The sequence below is a fragment of the Lathyrus oleraceus genome, chromosome 4, assembly GCF_024323335.1.
Source record: "Lathyrus oleraceus cultivar Zhongwan6 chromosome 4, CAAS_Psat_ZW6_1.0, whole genome shotgun sequence".
Taxonomy (NCBI): Eukaryota; Viridiplantae; Streptophyta; class Magnoliopsida; order Fabales; family Fabaceae; genus Lathyrus; species Lathyrus oleraceus.
This window is the reverse complement of record NC_066582.1, coordinates 373,882,949-373,894,111: the sequence shown is the minus strand read 5'-3', so window position 1 is coordinate 373,894,111 and position 11,163 is coordinate 373,882,949. Positions and strand designations below refer to the sequence as shown.

General features: G+C 38.9%; 2 protein-coding genes across 2 annotated transcripts; both read right to left on the bottom strand.

Annotated features, from left to right (window-relative positions):
* Positions 1-1,331: 1,331 nt before the first annotated feature.
* LOC127137570 (U11/U12 small nuclear ribonucleoprotein 31 kDa protein-like) lies at positions 1,332-1,784 on the bottom strand. Its single transcript, XM_051064024.1, has one exon. It carries the CDS (start codon positions 1,782-1,784, stop codon positions 1,332-1,334), a length of 453 nt encoding a protein of 150 aa, XP_050919981.1.
* A 39-nt stretch (positions 1,785-1,823) lies between these two features.
* Positions 1,824-2,165, bottom strand: LOC127137569 (U11/U12 small nuclear ribonucleoprotein 31 kDa protein-like). Its single transcript, XM_051064023.1, has one exon. It carries the CDS (start codon positions 2,163-2,165, stop codon positions 1,824-1,826), a length of 342 nt encoding a protein of 113 aa, XP_050919980.1.
* Between the last annotated feature and the right edge of the window lie 8,998 nt (positions 2,166-11,163).

Genomic DNA, 11,163 nt, shown 5'->3' with positions numbered 1-11,163 from the left:
AACTTCAACAAAATTCAAGAAACCGATATCCTGAATTTCACAAAACTCCCAATGTCTTTATATCTGAGTACAATTATCGTACTATGTAATCAAGCTTCATGTTAATCCTATTCATAGAGGATGTGAACTCTACTATTTTCATTAACTTGTGCCATAAGACAATGATTCAATTAGTAAAAAATATGAGCATACAAAAGTATATAGACAATCATGAATATGGTATCTATCGGTTATATATAACTGTCAACTGAATATGGTTTCAGAGTTATAGATATATCCAAAACCAGCAATGCTTAAAACCAACAGTACAACAGTAACAATTGACCCCAAACTCCATATAATATAACTATACTTAATCCGATTCAAAGCCATAATTCAGAAAGAAAGGAAATAGCATAACAATAACCAATTTCTTTTTCTACATATCATTACAATGACATTCAAGATTAGCCCATGGTTCAAAAAGTTACAGAATAATTAAACCTATAATTTAAAGCCTAGTGTCGAGGGTGAGGCACAAATTGGTATTATTCTCCAGCTCAGCCAAGTGATTATGCATGAAAAAGGATACCACATTTTCTCTGGGAGAAGCAATTTAAGCATTCTAAGAGAAACTTGAGAAATACTCATCAATCTGCATAAAAATGCTCAGTAGACATCAAAGAGTAAAGGTAATCAGAAGAACTGTTACCCATGGTTTTAAACTGCTTTCCACAAGAACGGCGACAGTAATTGTGACTACAAGTCTACAACCTATGCTTTTCAAGATCTTAACAACCACATCAAATCCAGCTATATCTGACTATAATATTCTACACCACAACTGTAATTAAAAACCTTACTTATATGATAACAAGATGTGCATAAAGTAAACCAGGGTGTTACAATTTGATTACATTACATGTTTTAACTGAACCAAAATAAAAAACATAACGAACAGGCTTTTCCTTTCTGTTTTACAGGTAAACCGAATGCTAAATTAAGCCGATAAATAAGAGACTCGTCTGTTATCATTCATTAACTATGAAAATATGGAATACACAAAAATGCTCATCACCAATTCACCACCACTATCACTAATTACTACCACAATAACTAATAACTAACATGTGCTTGTGATCAAAACCATAAACACATCCAACCAAGCCAACAACATATAAACAATTTCATCAATTACACCATATCATGATAAAAACAAAAAATTGCCATTTAGATCTATGAAACACTGGCACATATATAGACACGACACACAAGACTAGTTGAATAATGCGGTAATGCGGAATACCAAACACACACCTTCAATCTGAAGTGTCAATGCTACATAGTCATGATCAATCATCATCATCATGATCACTCTCATCACTGAAATACCCAGCTTTCTTCCCTTTCTTCTTCGTCTTGTTGTTGTCCAAACCCTCACCATCATTTCTGTTTCTCCCCAGCAACCTTTCACCCGCTTCATCATCCACAATAGAAGCCCAATTATCGTCAAACTGCTCCGCAGCAATCTGACCACCCTCCTCCTCCTCCTCATCACCTTCCTCCTCCCCATCCCTATCCCTCAGCCCACTAAATCCCCATCGCGGTTTCTTAGGCTGAGGCCGCGGCCTCGGCCCCAACTGATTCTTAGGACACTCATACGACAAATGACCATGCCCCCCACACTCATAACACAAAGCAGTCTCAGTATTGTACACGCGCTTCCGAATAAACTCCGGAGCACGTCCATTATCAGCAGCAATAGAAGCAGTTAGTGTCCTTCCATTGAGAATCTTCTTATTCATCTCCTCCACGGCGCGTTGGGCGTCATTACGAGAAACGAATTAGACAAACGCGACACCGTGACTTAGGCGCGTGTGACGGTCTTTGAGAACGGTTACACGCGCGATGCGGCCGAAAGTAGAGAAGAGCGTATGGAGATCGGAGTTTGTTAGGGAGTAATCTAGATTAGAAACGTATAGCGTTGATTTTGATGGTGCTAAGGGTTCACCTGTTCCTCCTATTGATGATCCTTTGTTGTTCGATTTTGATTGGGGTTGATTACTGGATGTGGTGCCGGTGGTGGTGTTGGGGGTTGAGGACGAAGCGCAGTAGCGGTAGTAGAAAACATCGTCGTCTTCATCGCTGTCGCTGTGTTTTCGTTTGTGTTTCTTCTTGCTTGACATTTTTCTCGGTTCAGGTTTTTTGTTTCCGGCAACGGCGTTCGGTTTCCGGCGACGGAATTAGTTCTCCGATGCTTCTTTAATCTATAGAGGAAATCTGAGAGTGGAGAGATTCTATAATGCGTTTGAGAAACCCTAGAGAAGTGAAGCGAAACTCCAAGCGGATCTGGACATGGATCCGGATATTTTGGATTGGTTTTATATATGGTTTTATCCAATCTTATTTTTTTATAAGCAATACTATCCATATGTAAATGGACAACTTGCTCACCGCCAGAGTACTTGTAAAGATAGCATAAAACTAAAAATTATTATGTTTTAATATTTTTTTGTTTAATTGGTCAGCCACCCATCTGCATATATAAATTTTAATAATTTTTTGTTATTATGATGCTAGATTTTTTAAGACAAAAATTTCTAGTTCGTTAGATATACAATTTTATTATATTATTTTAGATTATATTTTAATATCTTAAGATAAATAGAGTTATTGAAATTTAGCAAAAATAGAATAGAGTGAAATAGAAATTTTATTACTTTATTATTTGAATAATTAGCGATAAAAACAAAGTAAGTTTTTGATTCTGCTCATATAAAAGAGAAACAATACTGATGGAATGTGATGAAAATTTTCATTCTGCTCATATTAAAGGGAACAATACTCGTAGAAAGTGATCAATACTAGTAGAAAGTGATGTAATTTTTTATTCCTCATATCTAAGGGAAACAATGCTAATGAAAAGTGATGAAATGAAATAAAATAGAATAATAAAATTTTATTATACTGGATCTGATTTTAATTAACTCAAACAATGTAATCTTATTCTATTTCATCTCATATCACTTCATATCATCTCATTGCATCAATTTAAGCAAAACCTTAGTCTAATAACTTCAGTTTCACAACATTTAAAAACTCTTATGTAGAATTTGTCCAGAATTGAAGAGGACTCATCTCTTACTAGAAACTCAACAATTAATTTGTTTTCAAAAGTAATGCTTTATTTATACGCTTAGATTATGTTTGGACATCTTAAAATGAAGATATAAGAATAAAAATGAACATAGTGAATCAACAAAATTAGAAGTACATACGATTAAAATGCATCAAAATCGATGACATCTTTTTAAATTTATTGAACTTTTCGCATTAGACTTTTTTCTATTATATTATTTTTCAACATCATTTAATTTCTAGAACTCATGCATCCTATCCAAAAAAACAAAGTTCTCACTCAGATGTTTCTTCCTTAAGACGTTTTCTCCATTCTACGAATGTTGGTGGTAGAGGACACCCTCGTTTCAAATAAGCTTGTATAAAATGCATCTTAGTAGCAATCTGTCTAATCAAGACAACCCGACCATTTAAATTATTTGGAGGGGAACTTAGCAGAGGGAAAACGATTTACGAAAAACTATGTCTTGTAAACTAAACTAAAACTCAGTCATATACATTTGATATAAGATGACTCATTTCAGAAAAATTCATCCACTTTATTGTCGTTGTGGGGACACCAATTTTACTAAGAATCAAAGGATTTTGAATAGCTTGTATTTATGCATTAGTCATATAGAGTCGCATGTAATTGTCGCACCTCAAAAAAAGATGATAATGCGATCCCTCGCGATAGGACGCGGAAAAAAAAATGTTGTTCGAAACAGAGTTGCCACCGAACTTTATTTATTCCAATGAAGGAATAGGAAAATATCGAGAAAACCTTTAGAAATAAGAATAATGGTCGTCGCAACCATATTCGGGTTCGGGAGTCGATTACGCAAGGGGAAGGTATTAGCACCCCTCACGTCCGTTGTACTCAACGGGAACCTTTTAGTCTGATTTTGCTATTTGACAGTTAATTGACTGTTTATCTGCTTGCTTCGAGTAATTAGAATTGATGATAGATGTGGATGAAGACCTCAGGATGGGGGAAATGGGAGGTTTTTTATTAGTGTGCTCGCGAAGATACAGCAATCTCCTGCCTACGTATCCTTATGGTGCAATAAGGAAATCAGAGCATTCGTAGTTCGGGCTACTACGAATATTGGTTGTGTTTTGTTTTGATGAACGACTGTGCAGGTCGGCGTTCTAACCGCTAAACACTGGCTTGTCTACTCTCGGTGGAGGCTCTAGCACTGGTTTGTTGTGCGCATTAGAAAGGATTGACAGTGTTCTTTTTGAAAGGGTTTTGGTCACGCGGGGGTGACGAGTTGAATTGACGTGTTTGGATTTGATTGGTTTCGATCGCTCGAGGGCGAGAAGTTAGGTTTGATTTGTTGATGATTTGAGGAACGACGAAAGATTGAGCAATATGGTGTACACGAATCGTTCAATTCTTTCAAGGAATAATAAGGCGTGCGCCTTCTATTCCCTTTTCGTTCGAATTGTTTTGAAAGTTTGTTTGTGGATGTTGAATACGCACGGTAGTGAGGCGTACGCCTCCTACTTTCTTATTCAAAGAATAACGAGGCGTACGCTGTAACACCCTTCTAAAATACCCCAAATATTTAATTAAAATAATAAACATATATCAGAGTAATTATGCACCAAAGGGTGTCACACAATCATTCACACCATGTTTCAAAATAACTGTCATGCTCTTTATTTAATCAATTAAACAATTGCATAAATCGCAGCGGATATAATTCAAATCAATCAAAACATGTAGCATAATACATGTGAAATGGTCCAACAACCAACCACAAAACAATTAAAATATTCCCTCCCGATGTTACATCTATCAGAGCATGACCCACTAAGGAGACTACACTAGACTCCAAGCCTTAGCTTCTACTCAAATCATTGCTCGTTACCTGAAAAATAGTTGTAAGGGTGAGTTCCTCAATCGATATAATAAGCATTATAGAATATTATGTCATGTTAAGTAATTTAACACATCAATTACCCTAATTGCAACATACATTCAGTAACAGCACATCAACTCAAACATCATGCTCAACACCAACATAAAACACAAGTATAATCTCAAATCATACTTAACAACCACACGAACACACGTATAATATTGGAATACATCCATTCATATTATACGCCATACATATATTTATGCAATGAGACTCCACACATGCGGTACCGACTATTCTTGAACATACAGTTCAAGCTCACCGATCAAATCCAGATACGGCTACTAAGCTCACTAGTCCCACTCATTTGAGATCTAATGACTCACTCACTAATTCCTCACCGTGGGAATTAGCTACAGCCCCGAAGGCTAGACTATGCACACTAATCATCTAGCATGCAAACATCAACAACAAATCCACAATGATTCACTCACTAATTCCTCACCATGGGAATTAGCTACAGCCCCAAAGGCTATGCTATGCACGCTAATCATCTAGCAATGCAGCATCAACAACAATTCACAACGGACATGAGCTTACACTCTAAGCCATACAACAGTCCATTCACAAATACAGGCATAATATATACATTCACATCATTATGCATGCCATCATACATCATCAACACATCATTATCATGTAAATCAATTAAACACAGTATTAGCACACTCTACTAATACCTATACTGCTCAAAACAGCGGGAAATAATCCCTACTATATCACACACTGATATAGGCAACCACCAATTAGGCACACCACATTTAACTTAACAATTTTTCCACTCTGCAACAGTGTTAACCGGTTAACGCAGGCAAAACACGCTCACTGCCAAAAACATAACAGTGTTAACCGGTTAACGCCCTGGGTTAACCGGTTAACGCAGGCAAAACAGCCCAAATTCTCAATTTGCAACAGTGTTAACCGGTTAACGCCCTGGGTTAACCGGTTAACGCAGACAAAACAGCAGTTCCTGCGCTAACTCAAAGCAGAATGCAGAATTCTCCGCAATTTCCGCCGTTGGAGGACTTCCGGACCTCCGATTCCAATTCCGTAAAAAGCTATACGTTAGGGAATTTACAACACACTCAATTACAGGTTCAATATCAGTTTTCACACAACTTATTCATCAAAATTTCTCAGCATTTCAAATCCCAATTAGGGTCAACTCAACGGTTTATCACTACCCATTACATATTATCCCATAATACCCATTAATCGACGATAAACCCCCCTTACCTGAGTTAATCCGGCAACTCTATAAGCTTCAAGCTCTTCCTTCTTCAACCTTCAGCTCTTGCTCTTTCTCTTGCCCTTTTCCACTTTCACGATCGTTTCTCTGCTTCACGTGAAAAGTTTCTTTTCCAAATGAGACTCTTTCTCTTATTTCCAACTTATATATTATTCCAATAATTATTATTGCAATAATTAAAATAATCCAATAATAATAATCTAATTATTTAATTAAATTAATAATATACTATTAACTCAATTTAAATAATTATTTTATTTTATTGGGGTGTTACAACTCTCCCCCACTAAAAGAGTTTTCGTCCTCGAAAACATACCTCAAGCGAACAACTCCGGATAAGACTCCTTCATCTGACTCTCAAGTTCCCAAGTTACATTGCCACCTGCTGGTCCACCCCAAGCTACCTTTACCAAAATAATCTCTTTACCCCGCAACTGCTTTAACTTTCGATCCTCGATCCTCATAGGTGATGTTTCAACAGTCAGGTTATCTCTCACCTGTACATCATCTACTTGGACTACATGCGACGGATCATGAATGTACCTCCTCAACTGAGACACATGAAAAACCTCATGCAAATTCGCAAGCGACGGCGGTAAAGCGATACGATAGGCTACTTCCCCTATCCTCTCCAAAATCTGATAAGGACCAATAAATCGAGGTGTCAACTTCTTTGACTTCAAAGCTCGACCAACACCAGTTATCGGAGTGACACGAAGAAACACATGATCTCCCTCTTGGAACTCAAGTGACTTCTTCCTCTTGTCATGATAACTCTTCTGACGACTCTGAGCAACTCTCATCTTCTCCTGAATCATCTTAATCTTTTCCGTAGTCTGTTGAACAATCTCCGGTCCAACCACAACACTCTCACCGGACTCATACCAACACAAAGGTGTCCGACATCTCCTACCATACAAAGCTTCAAACGGTGCCATACCAATGCTCGAATGAAAACTATTGTTGTAGGTAAACTCAATCAAAGATAAATAACAATCCCAAGCACCTCCTTTTTCCAAAACACAAGCCCTCAAAAGATCCTCCAGTGACTGAATCGTCCTCTCAGTCTGACCATCAGTCTGCGGATGATATGCAGAACTCAATCTCAGCTTAGTTCCCAAAGCCTTCTGCAAACCTTCCCAGAACTTCGATGTAAATCTAGGATCTCTGTCCGAAACAATACTCGACGGAATACCATGCAAACTTACAATCTTCTCAATATACAACTCAGCTAATCTCTCTAACGGATAATCCATTCTGATCGGAATGAAATGAGCCGATTTTGTCAATCTATCAACAATCACCCAAATAGCTTCAAAATTCTTACTTGTCCTCGGCAAACCAGAAACAAAATCCATACTGATACTATCCCACTTCCACTCTGGAATAGCCAACGGTTGCATTAGCCCAGACGGCTTCTGATGCTCAATCTTTGACTTCTGACAAGTCAAACAGGAATAAACAAAACTCGCAATTTCTCTTTTCATTCCCGGCCACCAAAATAACTTTTTCAGATCACTATACATCTTCGTAGCTCCAGGATGAATACTCAGACCACTACGATGTCCTTCCTCCAGAATACTCTTCTTAAGTTCGGTAACATCCGGAATACACACCCGATTACCAAATTTCAAAACACCATTCTCATCAACTCTGAATTCACCACCTTGACCTTGATTCACTAGAGTCAACTTGTCAACCAAAAGCACATCGGATTTCTGACCCTCTCTAATCTCATCCAGAATACCACTCGTTAACTTCAACATTCCCAATTTAACACTATTGTGAGTACTCTCACACACCAAACTCAAGTCTCTAAACTGCTCAATTAAATCCAATTCCTTAACCATTAACATAGACATATGCAATGATTTCCGACTCAATGCATCAGCCACTACGTTTGCTTTACCCGGATGGTAATTCAAACCAAAGTCATAATCCTTCAGAAACTCTAACCATTTCCTCTGTCTCATATTCAGCTATTTCTGATCAAACAAATACTTTAAACTTTTATGGTCACTGAAAACCTCAAATCTTGACCCATACAAATAGTGCCTCCACAACTTCAGAACAAACACCACAGCTGCCAACTCTAAATCGTGCGTCGGATAGTTCCTCTCATGAACCCTCAGTTGTCTCGAAGCGTAAGCTATAACCTGCTTATTCTGCATCAACACACCACCCAAACCCAATAATGAAGCATCACAGTAAACCTCAAACGACTCCGACGGACTCGGTAATATCAAAATAGGAGCAGTAGTCAACCTTCTCTTTAACTCTTGAAAACCTTCTTCACATTTTGAGTCCCAAACAAACGCTTGCCCCTTTCTGGTCAACATCGTCAACGGTAACGCCAACTTAGAAAATCCTTCAATGAACTTCCTATAATAACCAGCCAAACCAAGGAAACTTCGAATCTCAGCCACAGACTTAGGAGCTTCCCACTTAGATACCGCTTCTATTTTAGAAGGATCAACAGCAACACCACCTCTGGAAATCACATGACCAAGAAAACTCACCTCTTCTAACCAAAATTCACACTTGGATAGTTTAGCAAATAACTTCATTTCTCGTAGAACTCCTAAAACCAATCTCAAATGCTCAGCATGCTCTTCTTCAGATTTCGAATACACCAAAATATCGTCAATAAACACCACAACAAACTTGTCTAGGTACGGATGGAAAATCCTATTCATATACTCCATAAATACTCCAGGCGCATTAGTCACACCAAAAGGCATTACAGAATACTCATAATGTCCATACCTTGTTCTGAAAGCAGTCTTCTGAATATCCTCAGTTTTCACACGTATCTGATGATATCCCGATCTCAAATCTATTTTGCTGAACACACTCGCACCAACCAACTGGTCCATCAAATCATCAATCCTCGGCAAAGGATACCGATTCTTGATCGTCACCTTATTCAGTTGCCTGTAGTCCACACACAACCTCATAGTACCTTCTTTCTTCTTAACCAATAACACTGGTGCACCCCATGGTGACACACTCGGACGAATAAATTTCTTATCCAACAGATCTTCCAACTGACTCTTCAATTCAGCTAACTCAACAGCAGACATACAGTACGGAGCCATCGATATCGGTCTAGTACCAGGTATCAAATCAATGGAGAACTCAACTTCACGCTCTGGCGGCAATTCATTCACTTCTTCCGGAAACACATCAGGAAAATCACACACCACTGCTAGATCGCCAATCACCCGTTTATCTTTAGCCTCCAAAGTCGCTAACAGCATAAACAACTCCGCCCCATCTGCTACTTCCTCATTCACCTGCCTTGCTGATAGAAACAAACTCTTTCCTTCCTCAATCTCAGGAAGATCACAGTCTTATCAAAACAATTGATAGAAACTCGGTTAACCACCAACCAGTTCATACCCAGGATAACATCAATCTGCACTAATGGAAGACACACGAGGTCTATCCCAAAGTCTCTACCAAAAATACTCAAAGGACAATTGAAACAAACTGAAGTAGTAGTCACTGAACCCTTCGCAGGAGTATCAATCACCATACTACCATGCATCTCAGATATCTCTAATTTAAGTTTCACAGCACAAACCAAAGATATAAAAGAATGAGTAGCACTGGTGTCAATAATAGCTATAAGAGGAAAGCCATTAATATAACACGTACCTCGGATCAAACGATCATCTGCAAAAGTCTCAGAACCTGATAAAGCAAAGACCTTGCCTCCTGACTGATTCTCCTTCTTCGACTTAGGACACTGTGGACTGATATGACCCACCTCTCCACAGTTGAAACAAGTTACAGTCTTCAACCGACACTCTGCAGCCAAATGACCACCTTTGCCACACTTGAAACACTTCATCTCAGCACTGGTACACTCATGAACACGATGTCCAGCCCGACCACATCTATAACACTTAACAGGAGCACTAGAGTCTCCGCCACTAGGCCTCTTCATCCCACTCTGCTTCTGAAAACCTTTGCCAGCTGCATACGGTTTCCCACGATCATTCTGGTTCTTGCCTTTTCTATCAACCCTTTGCTGATAGCTCTCTGCTCTGGCTTTGGAATCCTGTTCAAAAATCCTGCAACAGTCAACCAAGTCAGAAAACACTCTGATCCGCTGATATCCAATAGCCTTCTTGATCTCGGGACGCAACCCGTTCTCAAACTTCACACATTTCGAAAATTCTCCAGCAGCCTCATTATAGGGAGTGTAATACTTTGACAGCTCTGTGAACTTAGCAGCATACTCAGTAACAGACTTGTTACCCTGTTTCAATTCCAAGAACTCTATCTCTTTCTTTCCTCTGACATCCTCTGGAAAGTACTTCCTCAGGAATCTCTCTCTGAACACAGCCCAAGAGATCTCAGCATTACCAGCAGTTTCTAATTCAGTGCGGGTAGCAACCCACCAATCGTCTGCTTCCTCTGACAGCATGTGCGTACCGAACCTGACCTTCTGGTTATCAGCACACTCAGTCACTCGGAAGATTCTCTCTATTTCCTTCAACCACTTCTGAGCGCCATCTGGATCGTATGCTCCCTTGAACATTGGAGGATTGTTCTTCTGGAACTCACTCAGTTGACGAGCAGCTCCCATTCCCACAATATTCGGATTCCCTCCAAGTACTCCAGCTAGCATACCCAGAGCCTCAGCAATCGCAACATCGTCTCTACCTCTTCCAGCCATCTCTATTCTGAAAACCCAACAAGCTAAAACAATAAGTACTGATAGGGTTACACAACACCTATCCCGTACAGGGGAAACAGAATAATTACGACTCGACTCGACCGACTATGCTCTGATACCACTAATGTAACACCCTTCTAAAATACCCCAAATATTTAATTGAAATAATAAACATATATCAGAGTAATTATGCACCAAAGGGT